Here is a 21,787-nt window from a genome sequence, read left to right as displayed (position 1 = left end):
TGCTGGTGGAGTTTGGCTGTGTGGGTGTTGGTGGAGTTTGGCTGTGTGGGTGCTGGTGGAGTTTGGCTGTGTGGGTGCTGGTGGAGTTTGGCTGTGTGGGTGTTGGTGGAGTTTGGCTGTGTGGGTGTTGGTGGAGTTTGGCTGTGGGGGTGCTGGTGGAGTTTGGCTGTGTGGGTGCCGGTGGAGTCTGGCTGTGTGGGTGCTGGTGGCGCCTGGCTGTGTGGGTGCTGGTGGAGTTTGGCTGTGTGGGTGTTGGTGGAGTTTGGCTGTGTGGGTGTTGGTGGAGTTTGGCTGTGTGGGTGCTGGTGGAGTTTGGCTGTGTGGGTGTTGGTGGAGTTTGGCTGTGGGGGTGTTGGTGGAGTTTGGCTGTGTGGGTGTTGGTGGAGTTTGGCTGTGGGGGTGCTGGTGGAGTTTGGCTGTGGGGTGCTGGTGGAGTTTGGCTGTGTGGGTGCTGGTGGAGTTTGGCTGTGTGGGTGCTGGTGGAGTCTGGCTGTGTGGGTGTTGGTGGAGTCTGACTGTGTGGGTGCTGGTGGAGTTTGGCTGTGTGGGTGCTGGTGGAGTCTGGCTGTGTGGGTGTTGGTGGAGTTTGGCTGTGCGGATGCTAGTGGAGTTTGGCTGTGTGGGTGTTGGTGGAGTTTGGCTGTGGGCGTGTTGGTGGAGTTTGGCTGTGGGGGTGTTGGTGGAGTTTGGCTGTGGGGGTATTGGTGGAGTTTGGCTGTGTGGGTGCTGGTGGAGTTTGGCTGTGGGTGTTGGTGGAGTTTGGCTCTGTGGGTGCTGGTGGAGTTTGGCTGTGTGGGTGTTGGTGGAGTTTGGCTGTGTGGGTGTTGGTGGAGTTTGGCTGTGTGGGTGTTGGCGGAGTTTGGCTGTGGGGGTGCTGGTGGAGTTTGGCTGTGTGGGTGTTGGTGGAGTTTGGCTGTGTGGGTGTTGGTGGAGTTTGGCTGTGTGGGTGTTGGTGGAGTTTGGCTGTGTGGGTGTTGGTGGAGTTTGGCTGTGGGGGTGTTGGTGGAGTTTGGCTGTGTGGGTCCTGGTGGAGTTTGTCTGTGTGGGTGTTGGTGGAGTTTGGCTGTGTGGGTGCTGGTGGAGTTTGGCTGTGTGGGTGTTGGTGGAGTTTGGCTGTGTGGGTGTTGGTGGAGTTTGGCTGTGTGGGTGTTGATGGAGTTTGGCTGTGTGGGTGCTGGTGGAGTTTGGCTGTGTGGGTGCTGGTGGAGTTTGGCTGTGTGGGTGCTGGTGGAGTTTGGCTGTGTGGGTGTTGGTGGAGTTTGGCTGTGTGGGTGTTGATGGAGTTTGGCTGTGTGGGTGCTGGTGGTGTGATTATTTTGTGACACGTCATTATCTCAACAAAATGACCATTCAAATGTCGGTAAATCTCTCCCCTCTAAAACTAATTCTCATTCCAGAGAGTTGAGCAGAGAATGCCAATACTGCATTGAATGAATGCTGCACTGTCGGAAGTACCATTATTCAGGTGAAATGGTCAAGTGAGCCCTTTCAGCTGGATGTAGAATAAATTCTACGACTTTATTTTGAAGAATAAGTCCTCCTGCTCTGCCAGCAAAATTTACAACATCACTAAAATAGTCTATCTGGTCATTGTTGAATTCCTAATTGCAGAATCTTTCTTACACAAATGGCCTGCCATTCGCCAACATTCTAACAGTGGTTAGACCTAAAGGAGAAAGTTCTACCTGGGCAGCGGAGTGTTTTGGGTATTCTGAAGCCACGCAAGGCCCTATTTCATTGCAAGCTCTTCTTCTTTCAGTTTGACAGTTGAAACTTGGTGTGATATTGGACCTGGGCATTTAATTCCCAGCTATTTCTCAGCTGGCATCCACAGGGAAGAAAGGTGCCTGGCACCGTCGAGTAAGAGAGACGGTTACAAGGCTCCTGGTCAGGCAGACTCTGAAAAGCAACAAGGCGTAAAGTGAACAAAGAGTAAGGGTCGCATGAATTTCCCAAAGGACTCTGAATGCAGGGACAACTGGAGTTATCAGCCTGATCGAGAGAGTCTTATTATATAATGACATAATGAAAAAATATAGTCGAATGGAGTTGAAGTGCAGATCAGCCAGATCTAATTATATAGCTGAGCAGACTTGAGAGGCTGAATGGCTTAATTCTGTTCCTATGCTCTGAACGTATTTACAATTAGGATCACTAGAAGCAATCAGATGTGGGAATTGCATCCAACTTTTCTGATCTGTGATTTGGAGTGCTGAGGCTTGCTCTGGCTGCCAGCTGACATGAGCTATTTTCTCACGGGCATAGGGGAGGTGGTGGTGTAGTGATATTGTCACTGGACTGGTAATCCAGAGACCAGGGTAATGCTCTGGTCTGGGGATCTGGGTTCGAATCCCACTGCGGCAGATGGTGAAATTTGAATTCAATAAAAATCTGGAACGAAAAGTATAATGATTGCCATGAAACCACTGTCGGTTGTCGTAAAATAAAACCCCCATCTGGTTGACTCTTAACTGCCCCCCACTGAAATGGGTGAGCAAGCCACTCAGTCCAAGGGCAATTAGCGATGGGCAACAAATGCTGGCTCAGCCAGCGATGCCCACATCGCAAGAACTAGTTTAAAAATATAGGAATTGGGGCAGGGATAGGCCACTCAGCCTGATCCCCCATTCAATTAGATTATGGCTAACAAACTTTCACCCCCTTATAAATCAACAATCTATCAACAATAGTCAAGGACTCTGCTTCCACCGCCTTTGGAGGAGGAGAGTTCCAAAGTATCATGACCCTTTGAGAGAAAAATTCTCCTCATCTCTGTCTTAAATGGTTGAGCCCCTTATTTTTAATGCGTGACCCCCCCCCCCCCCCCCCCCTTGTTCAGATTCTCCCACAAGAGGAGACATCCTCTCCACATCGACCCTGTCAAAACCCCTCAGGTTTTTAAAAGTTTCGATCAAGTCGCCTCTTACTCTTCTAAACTCCAGCAGATACATGTCTAGTCTCATCAGACAACCCGTCCATCCCTGGTATTCATCAAGTAAACCTTCTCAAAACTGCCTCCAACGCATTAACGCCCTTCCTTAAATAACACGTTTATGTGCAGTGTGAATTTTGCCCGGCTAGAAGGAGCAACAACAACCTTCATGTCATGAAATGTCCCAAGGTTCTTCAGAGTTTTAAGAGTTGTGGGTTGAACCTGAGCAGGGGGTGAGTGGGGGGGGGGGGGGGGGGGGGGGGTGGGGGGGGGGGGGGGGGGAAATAAGGGGAGGCAGTCAGAGTCATTGAGGAGGATAGAGGGAAGGAGCATTCATTAAAAAATATATATTTTTATTAAAGTTTATATTTTTACACTGTACATACAGATAGATGAAACGGCTACAGTTTACATGTTGTTCCTTTCCGGTACCCCCCCCCCCCCCCCCCCCACCTCCCTCCACCCCCTCTTTGCCCCCCACCCCAATCCCCCTCTTCCGTTGTGTCTGGGTCCTATCCGAGGCCCTTTATTTCACCGTGGGTGGTTGTTCAGTTTTTGTCTGTGGACAGTGCCCTCCTTCTCCCTTCCCTCTCCATGTCGCTTGGCCTCCCCTTCCTTCTTTTCCACTCTTCCCATCCTGTTTTCCGCCTGCTTTTTAAGGGTTCCTTTTTGTGTGGCCTTGTGTTGGGCCCTCTGATCCCTGTGTCAGTCTCTCTCTGGCCTCCCCCCGTGGTGTTTCCTCCTGTCACCGCCCACCCGCCCCCCTTCCCCCACCCCACTGTTTCCCGTCCTGCCTGCTTTCTGTGGTCCCGGTGGCTCTCATGTGTCCCCCCTCTCCCACCTCCCCCCGCAAGTTCCATTAGTTGTTGGCTTTGAAGAAGTATTGGAACGGGTTGGTGAATGGCGCCCAGACTTTGTGGAAGCCATCTTCAGACGCTCGGATGGTGAACTTGATCTTCTCCAGGTGGGATAGGTCTGCCAGCCAGTCTGCAGATGGGGGTGGTACTGCTGATCGCCAGCCGAGCAGGATTTTCCGGCGTGCGATTAGGGAAGCAAAGGCAGGGGCATCGGCCCTCTTCCCCATGAATAGTTCCGATACCTCGAAGACTGCCACTCTCGGGCACGGCACCACCCTCACCACCACTACCTTGGACAGCACCTCGAAGAAGGGTTGTCCAAAATCCGACAAGTCTGGGGCATTCCAGGAACATGTGGGTGTGGTGGGGTGGGACCCCTTGGCACCATTCACATTTGTCCTCCATCTCCGGGAAGGACCTGCTCATCCAGATTCTGGTTAGATGTGCTCTGTGCACTACTTTCAGCTGCATGAGACTTAGCCTTGTGCAGGAGGAGGTGGAGTTGGCCCTGCTCAGTGCTTCGCTCCAGAGTCCCCACCCCTTCCGTTCCTAGCTCTTCCTCCCATTTTTCTTTAGTTCCATCCAGTGGGAAGCATGCCCTTTCTAAAATATGCAGTTGCCCTTTCCCAGACTGTCCTTGTCCAGCAATTCCTCCAACATTGTACCTCTCGGGGCCCTTGGGTACTTTTCCGTCTCCTTGCAGTGAAAGTTTTTGATTTGCAGCTGTTGGACTTCCAGTCCATTTGGTAGTTCCAGCCCCTCCGTCAGCTCTTCTAGGGTCGCCAGCCTGTCCCCTGCATAAAAGTCCCTAACCGTCAGTGTCCCCTCATCCTGTCTTCACCTCTTAAAGGTGACATCTAGCATGGCTGGTGGAAACTGGTGGTTGCCACAGATGGGGGCCATGGTGGACACTTCGGTCAGACCAATGTGCTGCCTCAATTGGTCCCAGGTTCTCAGTGTTAGTGGGGATGGGAGCTTTGTCTTGGTGAGGGCCCGGAGGGTCATTCATGTACAAGAGGACAGTTCCATCCTCACCCATTTCGCTATTGCTCAGGTTGAGTTTGTAGCCCGAGGAGGCCCTGAACTCTCCCAGAAGTTTCGGGATTTCTTTCATGCCGTTTTGCGGGTCCCAGATATAGACGAACAGGTCATCCACTTAGAGTGAGACTCTGTATTTACTGACTCCTCTTCGGATTCCCCTCCGGCCTTTCGTGTCTCGCAGGGTAATAACCAGCGGCTCAATTGCCAGGGCAAACAGGGGAGGGGCAGCGAGCATCCCTGCCCTGTGCCCCTGAGCAACTGGAAGTATTCAGAGATGGTGGTGTTGGTCCGAATGCTCGCCTTGGGGCGATGGTCAGGAGTTTCACCCACAACGTACTTCCACTTGACTCTGTCGAAGGCCTTTTCTGCATCCAGGGAGACAATCACCTCTGGCGTTCTCTCCCTGGATGGGGTCAGTATCATATTGAGCAGTATGACCAAGAGGACTGCAGTGCAGAAAGAAGGTCAATGACCTACACCGGGCAGCACGAGTGAGTAGACACCAATGCCCCCCCCCCCCCCCCCCCCCGGGAGCATTCACCCCCCAACTCCCCAAGTGACCCCCCAGCCTCCCCCCCCCCCCCCCCCCCCCGCAACGCCGTCTTCACACGTCCTCTACCACCATTGAACCACAGGTGTGGCTAACGATGCTCTCTCTCTCTGTCTGCTCAGGATAAGCTCTCCCACAATCAGTGGGAGAGGGCCCAGACTGGCGGAGGGGTGCTAGACATAAGAATCCTCAACTCCTTCGAGGAGCGGACCCTCGAGGTGACCGGTGTGGCAGAGGACAGATCAGAGGCTGGCGGATGCCGCAGAGGTGAGGAACTACCGTGCTCCACCCGGGGGATCTGTCAGACGTGAGTAGTGATTGCTTATAGACTGACCCATCCCTCCCACTGACCATATGTCCATTCTCCTGCAGGTCCTCCAGCTGACAGCACTGGCCCATCTCGGGTGGCCTCCTCTCCTGATTCCTGGGAGAACACTTTGGAGGAGAGCTCTGAGGATGCCACCATAGTCACGGCACAGCTGTGAGCCCCACCTTCCACCAGCGCAGCTAAACACACCTCGGTGGGAAATGTTAGTGAACAGGCTTCTGGGGCACCATCTGGTGAGTACCATCCAGCTGCTGAAGTACATCAGGTGGAGGCAGGAACCCCCAGGCGAAACAGCTGTCAGAGGGCTGCTGGATCCCCGAACCCAGATGGATACCAGCCTGATGCTGAGCTTGTGGAAGTGGGTTACCCGGAGCTGATGGGGGTGATAGGAAGCAGCCGGGACGTTCGGAGAGAGATGTCAGCGTCACTCCAGCAGGTCCATAGTTGCTTGGAGGAGGCCCCGAGGCAACGGGCGCAGGAGATGGTGCCAACAATGAGTGACACCGAGGCCAACACTGCTAGAGTGGCAACCACAGTGGAGAGCCTGGTGTACGATGTCGCCACCATTAGTGAAGGTGCCCAAGATGTCACGCAGTCTGTGACGGCAATGGCTGAGGGTCTGGGCAGAATGTCTGGCTCGCTGGGGGAATAACCCAGCACCAGGCCAACCTTGATGTGGTTCTGCATGTCCTGCTCTCGGATGGGCATGGCCGAGGGATAGCTAGGGGGTGGGGAGGGGGGTTTGGGGGCTGGGGGTGTTGGGGAGGGCGGTACCATCGGGAGTAGGGTATTGTACAGCACATTAAACAACTTTTTGCACAACCATTATGATGCCTCTGTCACTTTGTTCTGCAATGCGGGCTGATCCCCGGACCATTTGCCCCTCTTTCCAGGCATCCACCCTCCTTCCTCCCACTCGCCATGGTGCTCATCCATCCTCCAGCCGTGGACATGTCCTCGGAGCTGCGACCCAGCCCCTGGGTATTAGGATGATGCGTGTGTGGTGTTGCCTCCCGCAGTGTTCCAGCACAGTGTTCAGGCATCAAGGTGTAATTGGGATGCTAGGCAATGACGCCCACATGCTACCTGGCCCAGCCACCCACGGGAACTCACTTGGCATGTGTCAAGTGCTCACGTAACCACAATTGCCAATTCTCTCTGAGCGATAGCATTCAGCCGCATAGCCAAAGGCCTCAGCAGTCTGTGGGGATTATGGGTGATCAGTGTGGCAGACGGGCAGGGATAAGGGTTGCCCCCGGAATGGGGTTGGGATCCAGGAGTTGGCATGGTGTTGCCGCGAGCGATTGCCCCCAGTTGCGCCCCTCTCCAGCACCTCCCTCCCACCCCTCCCCCCAATGGCGGGTCACTCCTGCAGAGGGTCCTCCAACCCCCGCCGAACATTGTGGTGCCAATCCAAGCACCCCCCCCCCCCCCCCCCCCCCCAGGGCTCTTTGCCTGTGAGAAAAGGTGGCCACTTCCCTCCTCGGCTCCTCATGAGAAGCCCTTCTGCCAGGTTCACGTTTTTAAAAAGGAGTACTAATCGGCGCCAGCGTGAGCACTTGATAAGGAGGCCGCTGAATGATGGGAGGCCATCGGATAGTGGTCGCTCCCGTTAATTGTATGAAATTGAGCTTAAGTGGTGACAATTGGTTTTTCACCGCGCTGCGGCAAGATCCCGATTTCACCTTTGGGTGCGGGCCGGTTGCATCGTAAACTATTTGGTGCCCTGCGCGGATCTTGTTTTTGGCCTCTCCCCGTAAATCACCGGCCTCTTAACGCTTGACTGAGAGCGCGACGAGGCCGGAGAATCGTGCCCTAAGAGTTGACGCCGGAGCAGGATCCGCGGACTTCCACGACAGCAAAACTGGCGTCGCACTGAACTCATTCAGCGACTGTTGAGGGGCTAGCACCGGCACCACAATCGATTCCAATGAGAAACAGTGCGGGATTCGCTAGGTGCGTGATTGACAGTTGGAAGGCTGACAAGCTGCAGACGTATATACACACTTCACTTCTCACACACACCATCCCAGCCAACAAGATGGTACTGGTACCATCCCGCTGATGGGTCGGCTGGGGCCCTAAGTTCGCAGTGGACAGTCAGCGGCATACTCAACTGCATGGCTGCCTTGCAGGCCGTTGCAATGGTGCTCCATGCCCCGTCCACCCTGACCCATAGCCCGCCTCGTGGCCACCTCCCGCTACTCCCCCTAGCCCTAGGAGATGCCCCTGGCCAGCGGCACTATGGTGATGTCAGCACACTATGGTGATGTTGGACTTTCTGTAACCCCTCTCTCTCTCCATCAGCAACCACGGAGCCTGCTTCACGATTTTTAAAAGCACAAATTAACATCGCTATTGGGAATTCACCCCAGTGGAGGTGACGAATTGCAGAGGGCCCAGAGAATACCGGGTCAGGCCCGCTAATGATATGTGAAGGGTGCTTACTGTACGCGCGGAGTGGAACGCATTGACGTCGCTGTCGAGGCACCAGAACATTGCAATTTCCCATAAAAATCGGCGTCCGCCACGATTTCAACATCAAAACCGGTTCTCCGCCCAATTGCGTTTCCCGATTCCAGTATCAGCCGACGGAGAATCCCGCCCCTGATATAGGACTGTGGTCTCACCTTATGATTCTTCGACCTAATGGGACTGAGTTAGAAAAATGTTACAGTAATAATGAGACTCAATAAGGATAAGAATGATTTAGTTTTGCCTGATAGACTGGTAGGGAGGAACATGGAGTCAGTAGTAATGGAGGAAAACTTGCGATCGGGCCGAGGACAACAGTTTCAATATTCCCAATGTGTAGCTAGTTTAAACTGTGACTCATACAGCACTTGACGCAGGACAAATAGCCCTGATGGCAAAGAGGCAGTCAAGGGTTTAAATGACCATTAGTATATCTGTGAAAGTGGATGACTGAGGATTGGGTGATGTGATCGAAATGAACTGGCAAGGAGAGACAAAAAATGCAATGTGCACAAACTGACCCCTGCCTTCACTTGCAAAATGAAATACACCAAGCTTTAGTTCCAATCAGATAAAAAAGAAAATCTAAAATAAAGACAAAAAAAATGCTGGAACTCAGTGGGTTAGCCAGCATCTAAGAAAGAACAAAGGAAAATTACAGCCCTTCGACCCTCCAAGCCTGCGCCGATCCAGATCCTCTGTCTAAAACTGTCACCTATTTTCTAAGGATCTTATCCCTCTGCTCCCTGCTCATTCATATATCTATCTAGATACATCTTAAATGACGCTATCGTGCCTGCCTCTACCATCTCTGCCGGCAATGCGTTCCAGGCACCCACCACCCTCTGCGTAAAGAACTTTCCACGCATATCTCCCTTAAACTTTTCCCCTCTCATCTTGAACTTGTGACCCCTAGTAATTGAGTCCCGCACTCTGGGAAAAAGCTTCTTGCTATCCACCCTCTCTATACCTCTCATGATTTTGTAGACCTCAATGAGGTCCCCCCTCACGCCTTTCTAATGAAAATAATCCTAATCTACTCAACCTTTCTTCATAGCTAACACCCTCCATACCAGGCAACATCCTGGTGAACTTCCTCTGCACCTTCTCCAAAGCATCCACATCCTTTTGGTAATGTGGTGACCAGTATTTCAAATGTGGCCGAACCAAAATCTTATACAACTGTAACATGACCTGCCAACTCTTGTACTCCATACCTCGTCCGATGAAGGCAAGCATGCTGTATACCTTCTTGATCACTCTATCGACCTGCGCAGCCACCTTCAGGGTACAATGGACCTGAACTCCCAGATCTCTCTGCACATCAATTTTCCCTAGGGCTTTTTCATTTACTGTATAGTTTGGTCTTGAATTGGATCTTCCAAAATGCATCACCTCGCATTTGCCCGGATTGAACTCCATCTGCCATTTCTCCGCCCAACTCTCCAATCTATCTATATTCTGCTGTATTCTCTGACAGTCCTCCTCGCTATCTGCTACTCCAGCAATCTTAGTGTCATCTGCAAACTTGCTAATCAGACCACCTATACCTTTCTCCAGATCATTTATGTATATCACAAACAACAGTGATCCCAGCATGGATCCCTGTGGAACACCACTGGTCACAGTTCTCCATTTTGAGAAACTCCCTTCCACTACTACTCTCTGTCTCCTGTTGCCTAGACAGTTATTTATCCATCTAGCTAGTACACGCTGGACCCCATGAGACTTCACTTTCTCCATCAGCCTACCATGGGGAACCTTATCAAATGCATTATCTGGAGAAAGAAATTATGTGGAGATGCCGGCATTGGACTGGGGTGGGCACAGTAAAAGTCATAGCTCAGGAAGGAGCTGCGCTCCGAAAGCTAGTTATTCGAAACAAACCTGTTGGACTTTAACCTGTTGGTGTAAGACTTCTCACTGTGGAGAAAGGCAGGGTCCGACATTTCAGCTGTGCTCATTTCATGGGATCTGAAGATAGTTATGTCAGATTGGGAGAATTTGAGAAATTTAGTGGAGGAGCCAACAGTGCAGCTATCACTTAAAATGTGTTACTGGCTTGGAGATCACTTAAGATTTAGAAAGTATTATCAGTGATAATATGTACATGGAGAAAGGGAAAAATGTGGGTCATTGAACAGAACAGGAGACATCTGCATGATCGTAAATTTGGTAAATTCAGCGGATAGGAAGTGGAGCAGAGACTTTGCGATGGGATGCACGGTAGGGTTTCCTGCGAGGACTGTGACCCTCTGGCTGTGTTGGCATGGTGATCAGTGTTACTCTGCACCATGCCAAACAGTTTGCAGTGAGGGCATGGTGTGGGTGACCCACACGGGGACTGGCAGGAGCCGGCCTGGCAGCTGGGCTCGAAGCAGAGAGGAGAGGACACAGAGAGCGTTACAGTGCGCTGCTGCCAGGAGCCAGCTTCAGCTGATGTCATGCCCTGGGAGGGGGGTTGGGGAGATTGGGGCGCGGCCTGGGAAAGGGGCGTGGTCAGACGAGTGGGGCGGGGCCTGAGAGGAAGGGGCGGGGCCTGAGAGGAGGGGGCGGGGCCTGGGAGGAGGGGCGGGGCCAGTGCCGACAGCTCCGCCGAGCCAAACACACCTGCGGCTGGAGGCTGAGAGCAGCAGCCCGAGGAAGAGCAGCTGCAGCCGGAGCGGGTGATCAGCGAGTCCCCCAGGAGCAGCCAGGCGGTAGGCAGGACCGGACCAGGCAAGGCAGGGCAGCGCAGCCAGGGCTCGGGCGCCGGCAGCATGGAGAAGGCACACAGCAAGACGGTGGAAGAAGTTCTGAGTTACTTCGTGGTGAATGAGAACACTGGGCTGAGTCTGGAGCAAGTGAAGGAAAACGCCGAGCGATGGGGACCCAACGGTGAGTGAGAATGTGCAGCACCCATGGGTGAGAGAGAATGTGCAGCACCCATGGGTGAGAGAGAATGTGCAGCACCCATGGGTGATAGAGAATGTGCAGCACCCATGGGTGAGAGAGAATGTGCAGCACCCATGGGTGAGAGAGAATGTGCAGCACCCATGAGTGAGAGAGAATGTGCAGCACCCATGGGTGAGAGAGAATGTGCAGCACCCATGGGTGAGAGAGAATGTGCAGCACCCATGGGTGAGAGAGAATGTGCAGCATCCATGGGTGAGAGACACAACAGTGCACCCAGGGGTGAGAGAGAACAGTGCACCCAGGGGTAAGAGAGAACAGTGCACCCAGGGATGAGGGAGAGAGAGAGCAGCACCCAGGGTGAGGGACAGACAGAGAGAGAGAGAGCAGCACCCAGGGTGAGGGACAGACAGAGAGAGAAAGCAGCACCCAGGGTGAGGGACAGACAGAGAGAGAGAGAGAACAGCACCCAGGGTGAGGGACAGACAGAGAGAGAGAGCAGCACCCAGGGTGAGGGACAGACAGAGAGAGAAAGCAGCACCCAGGGTGAGGGACAGACAGAGAGAGAGAGCAGCACCCAGGGGTGAGGGAGTGAGAGAGAGAGAGAGCAGTGCACCCAGGGCTGAGGGAGTGAGAGAGAGCAGTGCACCCAGGGCTGAGGGAGTGAGAGAGAGCAGTGCACCCAGGGCTGAGGGAGTGAGAGATGGGACAGTGCACCCAGGGCTGAGGGAGTGAGAGATGGGACAGTGCACCCAGGGGTGAGGGAGTGAGAGATGGGACAGTGCACCCAGGGGTGAGGGAGTGAGAGAGAGAGCAGTGCACCCAGGGCTGAGGGAGTGAGAGATGGGACAGTGCACCCAGGGCTGAGAAACACAGAGAGTGCAGCACCCAGGGGTGTGAGAGAGAGGGAGCAGTATCCAGGGGTGAGAGAGAGAGAGGGAGAGAGAGCAGCACCCAGGGGTGTGAGAGAGAAGGAGAGCAGCACCCAGGGGTGTGAGAGAGAAGGAGAGCAGCACCCAGGGGTGTGAGAGAGAAGGAGAGCAGCACCCAGGGGTGAGAGAGAGAGAGAGAGAGAGAGAGAGAACAGTGCACCCAGGGGTGAGAGAGAGAGAACAGTGCACCCAGGGGTGAGAGAGAGAGAACAGTGCACCCAGGGGTGAGAGAGAGAGAACAGTGCACCCAGGGGTGAGAGAGAGAGAACAGTGCACCCAGGGGTGAGAGAGAGAGAACAGTGCACCCAGGGGTGAGAGAGAGAGAACAGTGCACCCAGGGGTGAGAGAGAGAGAACAGTGCACCCAGGGGTGAGAGAGAGAGAACAGTGCACCCAGGGGTGAGAGAGAAAGAACAGTGCACCCAGGGGTGAGGGAGTGAGAGAGCGCAGCACCCAGGGGTGAGAGAGTGAGAGAGCGCAGCACCCAGGGGTGAGAGAGTGAGTGAGAGAGAGCGAGAACAGTGCACTCAGGAGTGAGAGAGAGAGAAATCGTGCACCCAGGGGTGAGAAACCACCAGCCAGGGGTGAGGGAGTGCGACACAGCCGCAGCCAAGTGTGAGGGAGTGAGAGAGCGCAGCACCCAGGGGTGAGAGAGTGAGAGAGCGCAGCACCCAGGGGTGAGAGAGTGAGTGAGAGAGAGCGAGAACAGTGCACTCAGGAGTGAGAGAGAGAGAAATCGTGCACCCAGGGGTGAGAAACCACCAGCCAGGGGTGAGGGAGTGCGACACAGCCGCAGCCAAGTGTGAGGGAGTGAGAAAGCAAGCAACACAGCACCCAGGGGTTAGGAGTGTGTGGGAGAGGGGCCACCCGCGGGCGTGTGTGGGAGAGGGGCCACCCGCGGGCGCGTGTGGGAGAGGGGCCACCCGCGGGCGCGTGTGGGAGAGGGGCCACCCGCGGGCGTGTGTGGGAGAGGGGCCACCCGCGGGCGCGTGTGGGAGGGGGGCCACCCGTGGGCGCGTGTGGGAGGGGGGCCACCCGTGGGCGCGTGTGGGAGAGGGGCCACCCGTGGGCGCGTGTGGGAGCGGGGCCACCCGTGTGCGAGGGGCCACCCGTGTGCGAGGGGCCACCCGTGTGCGAGGGGCCACCCGTGTGCGAGGGGCCACCCGTGTGCGAGGGGCCACCCGTGGGTGCGGGCGCGGCAGAGGGGCCACCCCTGGGCGCGGGCGGGAGAGGGGCCACCCCTGGGCGCGGACGGGAGAAGGGGCCACCCGTGGGTGCGGATGTAGCTTGTGGGAGGAGGGTTAGTGTGTTGGAGAGCGGATTGGAGCCGCAGTAGGGAATGGGGCAAGGGACGACTCAGTAGGAGAGGAACCGTTGGGGGTGAGGATCTGGGGGGGGCGGAGGGGAACACCAGTTGGGGGGAGAGGGAGGACTGGACCCGGTTTTGCGGGAAGGGGGGGGGGGGGGCGAGAGGAGGGCTGGACACGGTTGAGGGGGGGAGGAGGAGGGCTGGACACGGTTTGCGGGGGTGGGGAGGCGGAGGAGGAGGAGGGCTGGACCCGGAGGGGGGGGGGGGGGGTCTGGACCCGGTTTGGGGGTGCGTGGGGGGGTCGGGAGGGATGGACCCGGTTTTTGGGGGGGGAGGAGGGCTGGACCCGGTGGGGGGAGGGGTGGGCGGGACCTGGTGGGGAGAGGTGGGAGGGGCGAGCTGGACCCGGTGGGGAGAGGTGGGAGGGGCGGGCTGGACCTGGTGGGGAAAGGGGGGAGGGGCGGGCTGGACCCGGTGGGGAAAGGGGGGAGGGGCGGGCTGGACCCGGTGGGGAGAGAGGCGGGGGGGGGGGGGGCTGGACCCATTGGGGATGGGGGTGGCTGGACCTGTTGGGAAGGGGGTGACTGGACCCATTGGGGAGGGGGGGACTGGACCCATTGGGCAGAGAGCGGGGTGAGGGGCGCACCCGTTGGGGAGGAGATGAGGGGCGCACCCGTTGGGGAGGGGCTGAGGGGCGCACCCGTTGGGGAGGGGCTGAGGTGCGCACCCGTTGGGGAGGGGTTGAGGGGCGCACCCGTTGGGGAGGGGTTGATGGGCGCACCCGTTGGGGAGGGGCTGAGGGGCGCACCCGTTGGGGAGGGGCTGAGGGGCGCACCCGTTGGGGAGGGGCTGAGGGGCGCACCCGTTGGGGAGGGGCTGAGGGGCGCACCCGTTGGGGAGGGGCTGAGGGGCGCACCCGTTGGGGAGGGGTTGAGGGGCGCACCCGTTGGGGAGGGGTTGAGGGGCGCACCCGATGGGGAGGGGTTGAGGGGCGCACCCGTTGGGGAGAGAGGGGGGGGGGGGACTGGACCCCTTGGGGAGGGGGTGAGGGGGGGGGGGACTGGACCCCTTGGGGAGGGGGGTGAGGGGCAGGCGTGAACCCGGTGGGGAGAGGGGCAGGCGCGAACCCGGTGGGGAGAGGGGGAGGCGCGAACCCGGTGGGGAGAGGGGGAGGCGCGAACCCGGTTCGGAGAGGGGTAGACCCGGTGGGTGGGGGGGAGGGGGGATATGTAGGGAGCACCCAGTGGGGGGAGGGCCCAGGGGGGTGGGGAGTGTGAGTGATGGAGAGCACCCAGTGTGTGGGGAGAGTGGAGGGGAGCACCCAGTTGGGGAATGGGGGAAAGAGTGGAGGGAGCACCCAGGGGGGAGGGGAGAGGATTCAGGGAAGGAAAGGAGGAAGGCGGTGGAGTGGGGGGGGGGGGGGACTGGACCCGTTGGGGAGAGGGAGGAAGGAGTATGCTGTGTGAGGGTAGAAGTGTAGGCTGGTATTATTGTATAGTGATGCATTGAGTGGGTAAGAAGGGCTGGAAGTAGTGGGGGCAGCGAGGGGATGGATCGATGCATGCATTAGGAGTGAGTGTAATCCAGGGACAGCCCACACTGTACCTGTCCCTGACACGGACTGCACAAGGAACAGGTTAATGCTGGTGTAGGGTGAAGGTCTGGCAGGGCGGAGGGGCTGCTGGTTTCCCAGTACAAACTCTGTGATTTCCCTCCGTGTGAGTGGCAGCCTGGCACCAACTTCAGTTTAGGAATTTGTTAGAGCTGACAGGGGTTTTACAACACCTTGTGAGTGTGTGTGAAGAGAGCGAGGGTGTTTGTCATTGTTTTTATAGACAATATCTTTCTATATATACAGAAACATGGGGCTGTATAATTAAAACTTGTGGAGTTTATGGTTGAATGCAGAGATGGACCGACTATTGCAGTTTTAATTGACCATTTTTGTATTGATTTAAGGGCGAGTGATAAAATCTGGCACTGTCGGTGGGATTGACCCGGGCTCTCAGTGAAGGATCACTGAAATCTGGTTTGGGTGGGGACATCCAGTAGGTCAGGTTTAGGTGACGGATTCTGTGGGCAATGGAAAGCGATTGATGTGGAACTAAGGGCGTTTCTTCATTTGAGCCTTTGGGAAAAGCTTAACTGATTAGTCGCCACTGAAGCGACCATTGCAGCTCCTTTTAATGGATCCACCAAACATAATGTTGAACGTAATGGAATCTGTGCTGTAATGAATTCAGCTGGCTGGTGAGGGACTGACTAGTTTCTCTTTATTTGGGTGATTTTTGACTTGAGTTTTGTTAGATTGCCATTACTGTTAATAAGCTCCAAGTACTAAATAGAGGGATAAATACTATTTTGTCAGTGTCCCCTGACCCACATTGGGGGTGGTCGGGGATGGAATGGTGGAGGAGGAGGAAGGTGGTGGTGGTGGGGGGGGGGGGGGGGGGGGGCTGATATTGTCAGTTCCATGAATAATAATATGGTAGTTACAAGTTGCCCAAAGACACCATTCGGCCCATTAAATCCCGATTAATGCACAATTGGTGGAAGATTGATGGCTGACCCGGCTTCCAACCCGGCCACTGCTCTCCACCAAGTGTCGGTCAGAACACGCGAGATGCCGGGCGCGCACGGAGACCCAAAGTGCCAGCCTCTTGCCACCTTCACACAAATTGCTTTTAACCTTTGGGGGAAAATAGTTAAAATTTTACAACGGCTAACAATAAGCTTTTCAATGCAAATATTTCTGTTCCTGTCTGTGTACCTTGTATCGCTGTGTGATTGAAATATATAACATACAGCCCTCTCGAGGGCTCGGAGATATACATACAATCGTACTTTAGAATACCTACTGGTAAAAGGCAAACAAAAAGGTCTGCTGTGATGAGGGTGTTATCTAAGCTGTCACTTATAGGGGGACTCGATTTGCTAAATGCTGCTCGCATCGCCCTCTGTCTCCTGTTCGCAATTGACTACACCTCCTCATTGTAACGGGGGTGGGGTTTTTTGTCCCTTTTAAAAATGCTGGTACTGTTGATGCTGTTTATTGAAGTGATGTTTACTGTATATAGACAAGTTGGTGCTGCAGACTGACCCTATTGAATAGTTTGGAAATAACTTCTTGAAATGAGCAGGGAGTGTGGCCGTGGCACGTGTGTGTTGGTGCAGTGAGGTCATTAGAATCCACCAGTCTACCTGCCCATTCAGCCCATTACATTAATACTGGTGCACTTGGAGTAGCTGGGTGGGGGTGTCAATTGTTGTACTGAGAAATTGTGAGAAAGAACAGCAGACTGAATCTTGAAACATATATCCAGGATGGTGCCTGTCTAAAGGTTTTGCACTACAGCCGGAACATTGAATAAGTGCGAGAAGGGGAGGCTGCAGAACTTGAACCCGATAAACGCTCATCTCGCAGCAGAAAACCGAATCAGGAACCCAGTGACAATCAAAACTCTCCATGCACTTTAACCTTTTGAGGAAATGTTTACTAACACCAAGTATGCTCTGTAAAGTAGGAAGTAATCATTTAGCGTGGGGACTGCAAGGAGGTGGTGTATTCTTGAAGGAGCAGCAATAGGAGAAAGTGGAGTGGGCCCTGCCTTGCAGCGATTGGTCATAATAGATATTAAATTTGCTTCAGTCAACCTATACAGCCATTTTGTCTCCTTTCCTTCTTGTCCCTACATTATAAACAGTGACTGCATTTTAAAACTGGATGTGTGGTGATGAATGTGCTGTAAACAAATGTGAGCAATATTACACCAAACACTAACTTTGCCATGTTTCTCTCCATGTTAGTTATTTGATGTGCCTGCTGTCACACTCAGTTAACCCATGGTAGTGCAGAAGGGAGATCTGCTGATGTTCATAGAATTTACAGTGCAGAAGGAGGCCATTCGGCCCATTGAGTCCGCACCGGCCCTTGGAAAGAGCACCCTACTTAAGCACGTGATTCCACCCTATCCCTGTAATCCCACCTAATCTTTTTGGACGCCAAGGGCAATTTAGCATGGCCAATCCACCTAACATCTTTGGACTGTGGGAGGAAAACGGAGCCCCCGGAGGAAGCCCTCACAGACACGGAGAGAACGTGCAGACTCCGCACAGACGGTGACCCAAGCCGTGAATCGAACCTGGGACCCTGGAGCTGTGAAGCAACTGTGCAAACCACTGTGCTACCGTGCTGCCCATATTACAAACAATAGCGAAGCTTGACTTTAAACTATTTCTCAACAATCAATGGAGCTGTGATCAAAGTTCTGCTCCCCAAAAAGCTATGGAGACCTTCACAGCTGAAATTGGGTGCAATATCCCTTTGCTGATGGTAATGCTGTGCTATAGAAATATGTAAATTACTAAATAATACAGTTGTGGAAAAGTGTGATGACATTGTTCGGTGAGCAATGTGGAAGCAATCGTGTAAAATGTACATGAGGTACAGAACAACCATGACCTAAATGAATGGTAGAATATGTTTGGAGGGGCTGAATGCCCTCTTCCTGTTCCTCTGTTCTATCTGCTGCCAGACGTTTGTTTAATTACGTAATCCTGTTCATTGTATAATCCGTATTGGGGTTGGTTGGCTCAGTTAGCTGGGCAGCTGGTTCGTGATCTGGAGCGATGCCAACAGCGTGGGTTCAATTCTCGTCCCGGCTGAGGTTATTCGTGAAGGTTAGCCTTCTCACCCTCTCCCCTTGTCTGAGGTGTGGTGACCCTCAAGTTAAATCACCACCAGTCCGTTCTGAAAGAGGAGAGCAGTCCTTTGGGACTGTGGCAGCATTTACATTTATACTCTATATTCAATCGTTTAATTTGATCATTCAAGCATTCTGACCTTATTATTTATGTTGCTTAATTCAAATTATTGGCTAATGTATTTTAGTATAAAAATGCCGTGGTAGTTTTTTTTTAGTACATATATCTTCACTCCCACGCTGTATTCCTTTTGGGAAATAATAATAATCGCTTGTCCCAAGTAGGCTTCAATGAAGTTACCGTGAAAAGCCCCAGTCGCCACATTCCGGCGCCAGTTCGGGGAGGCCAATACGGGAATTGAACCTGTGCTGCTGGCATTGTTCTGCATTACAAGCCAACTGTTTAGCCCACTGTGCTAAACCAGCCCCTAAAATAGTTGGTGGTGGAGGAGAGGGGGGGTTGGTGGTGGAAGGAACTGCATATGAACACTCCTGTGGCCAGCAAGTCCTGGCATTGGATTCAAACTCTTGAGGTTCTGGCCCAGCGTTAGAGGCGCTACCACATATATAATAATTCTGAAATTGTTCACTGTTATACTGCCCCCTGTACACATGCTGTGATGGAGCTGAAATTATCATGTAATAACACATTGCCTCACTTCCTGCTTTGCAGCACATAGTTCAAAGTGGATTGTGGTGAATTTAATAAACATACATTTCTGGAGAGTTAGTGTTAGCCTGCTATTCAGAGCAGGCTGATGGACAGAGTGTCAATGAGCTAGATCCATCATTTAAATAACCTGTTTTTGTTTTGATTCCACTGATTAAATGCCAGTGCCTTAAATCACAGGGCAAAAATCTCATTCAGCTATGGGTTGAGACCTGTTGAGGCATCTCGCGCAGCAGGAGAAAAAGCACTAAGAATAGAAGCAAATTGCCCATAGTCCTGCTGCTTGGCAACAATTGTGAGTGTACAAAAGAGAGTTTTATCAACATTATATAATTTGATGAGTTAATAGCTCATTTTGAAAGTACATCCTTCTGGTGACCGTAACACCTTATGCCACTTTCCATCTTCTAACACCATTTAAACTGCTGGTACTTTTCTCTGCATTGCCCATTCAACAAACAGTTGCATTTATATAACATCTTTAATTGTAGTAAAGCATCCTTCAGAGTAAACCAACACTGAAGCAAAGAGGGATATCAGGACAGGTGATCAAAATCATTTGTGATGAAGAAGTGAAAGGTAAGGCTGATAGTTCCAGAGTGCAAGGGCTGGTTAGGTGAGGGCACAGCCACTAATCGGGTAGGGGAAGTGCAAAGGGAAACTATCTTGGAGGGTGTTTGGCTTGAAGAGGGTGCGGAGGTGGGGATTTGTGAGGACTGGAATTTTTACATTACCGCTTTACTGAATTAAGGACCAATGTGCAACAGGAAGCACATGGGGTGATGAGTGAATGTAACATGGAGCAAGTGAGAATGTGGGCGACCAGAGCTTTGGATGAACTCAGTTTGAGGGAAGATGGGGTGCTAGTCTGGAGAGTATTGGAATAGTTGAATCTAGAGTGTAACAGGATTAGATTTGTACAGGAGCCTTTCAAATGCATTACACTCCTCGTCAAAATATCTTAAATCATGTTTTTTTAAAAATAAATTGAGTACCCAATTATTGTTTTTTCCAGTTAAGGGGCAATTTAGCGTGGCCAATCCACCTAACCTGCACATCTTTGGGTTGTGGGGGCGAAACCCACGCAGACACGGGGAGAATGTGCAAACTCCACACACAGTGACCCAGAGCCGGGATTCGAACCCGGGTCCTCAGCGTTGTAGGCAGCAGTGCTAACCACTGTGTTAAATCATGTTTTTGGGAATTGCCCGAACGTCCTCTGATTGCAGAGTTGGGTCTGGTAGAGTGGAAATCCAATTTCACGAAGCATTGCGTGCGTTAGTTGACGCAATGTAATGTGTCTTATCATTTGAGGTCTTTCACAAGGTGTTTAGTCAGGGATGACCAGAGCTGTATGAGTACCATTCTTCTTCTGTGGATTTGTTTTTTATCTCTGTTCTGGAATGTTAAGCCCCGTGTAGAGCATGGAGTAGGAGTTAATGCAGTGAATTTCAAAAAAACTAAAATGATGATTACACTGCTGGGGCTCTCTGGGGCTAACTATCAAATAAAAACAATCTGCTCGGGTCGCGCTGTGACTTTTCAATCTGTGCAAGGTGTGTGTCACACTTTCTGAGAGACATCGTTAATGTATACCATAAGTGTTCTGTGTAAGTCCGAGATTGTAGGCTGCTTTATGCTGGCACTGAATAATGCTCATTAATAAATCTTACAATTCAACCAAAATTAGAAGGCAAAGATTGAAAATGCACAATAACCATCATACATACGAATTAGGAGCAGGAGTAGGCCACTCAGCCCCTCGAGCCTGCTCTGCCATTCATAAGATCACGGCTGATCTGATTGTAACCGTAACACATTCCTGCTGACCCCGATAACCTTTCAGCTCTGTGTTGATCTATCTAGCTTAGCCTTAAAAATATTCAAAGGTTCAAAGAAGAGAGTTCCAGAGACTCATGACCCTCGGAGACAAAACATTTCTCCTCCTCTCCCTCTTAAATGAAAGACCCCCTTTTTTTAAAACAGTGACGAGGGGAAATATCCTGTCCTCATCCACCCTGCCAATACCCCTCACGACATTAAATGTTTTGATCAAGCTGCCTCTTACCCCTAAACTCCAGTGGATACAAACCTAAGCTGTCCAGTTTTTTCTTGTAAGACTACCCACCCATTCCTGATATTAGCCTAGTAAACCTTCCCTGAACTGCCTCTGCTGCATTTCCTTAAATAAGGAGACCAAGACTGTACACGCTATTCCAGATGTGGTTTCACCAATGCCCTGCACAACTGAAGTATTACCTCCCTACTTTTAGAATCAATTTCCCTCACAATAAATGATAATCTATTAGCTTTCCTCATACTTGCTGCACCTGAATGCTAGCCTTTAGTGATTCACCCACTCGGCTATTTATTGCCATTTTCAAATGAGCAGGTTTTCCTCGTTGTTGATCTACATCAACGTTAGATTCACGACACCAGTGTTTATCTTTCCACTCCAGTGGTGAGAGTAGTTCACTCGCTGAAGTGGTAGGAGCCGTCGTCAGTGCGTCGCCCTCTCATTCACAATAATTGGATGCTGTCCCACCGCTTTCTCCCTGGAGTAGGTTGCATGCTTCCTTCTCCTGGTCCCTTGGTAACTGGCAACTTATCTTTGTTGCTGTATACCGATAAAAACACTTCCTGAGTTTAAAGATTGTCCCTTCAGAGAGCAGCTGAAGTGGATTCCCCAGGAGAGTGAATATTCTGGGCAATCTTACAAAGTGCCAGCCAGCATTTATGGGCAGTGGCAGGGCGGATTGGTTCCCTGGGAGTCTCTTATTATGGGCATCTGGGACTTTTCTTTGGGGGGGGGGGGGGGTCGGTCATTGGTGGGAGCCATCCGGGAGGGTGTCACTATTTATGTTGCGAGGGGGATGTGCAAGAAAGCCGATCTGGTGGAAGGTTGTCAGCTTGAGGAGGGTGTAGAGACAGGGAGGGGCGAGGTCATGGAGGGATTTGTGTAGATTGAAATTTTAAAACGGAGGTGTTTGGGAAGCAATATAGATCAGTGAGCATGTGGGTGATCGTGTCCTGGGGAATGTGTGCTGGAGCAGACCTGTGCAAAGTGAGCAAGGCCCAAACCTGTGACCATGTACTGCT

General features: G+C 52.8%; 1 protein-coding gene across 2 annotated transcripts in view; it reads left to right on the top strand.

Moving 5' to 3' along the window:
- The first annotated feature begins 10,772 nt into the window (after nt 1–10,772).
- Nucleotides 10,773–21,787, top strand: part of atp2a3 (ATPase sarcoplasmic/endoplasmic reticulum Ca2+ transporting 3) — a 310,265-nt gene continuing 299,250 nt past the window's right edge. For both annotated transcript variants that reach the window (XM_038813618.1, XM_038813617.1), the window contains exon 1: nt 10,773–11,060. In XM_038813618.1, the coding sequence (XP_038669546.1) occupies nt 10,943–11,060 (118 nt within the window). In that variant the 5' untranslated portion in view covers nt 10,773–10,942. The remainder of the gene's footprint in view (nt 11,061–21,787) is intronic.

The sequence above is a fragment of the Scyliorhinus canicula genome, chromosome 12 (assembly GCF_902713615.1).
Source record: "Scyliorhinus canicula chromosome 12, sScyCan1.1, whole genome shotgun sequence".
In the NCBI taxonomy this organism is placed as follows: Eukaryota; Metazoa; Chordata; class Chondrichthyes; order Carcharhiniformes; family Scyliorhinidae; genus Scyliorhinus; species Scyliorhinus canicula.
This window is presented reverse-complemented; position numbering and strand designations above follow the sequence as displayed.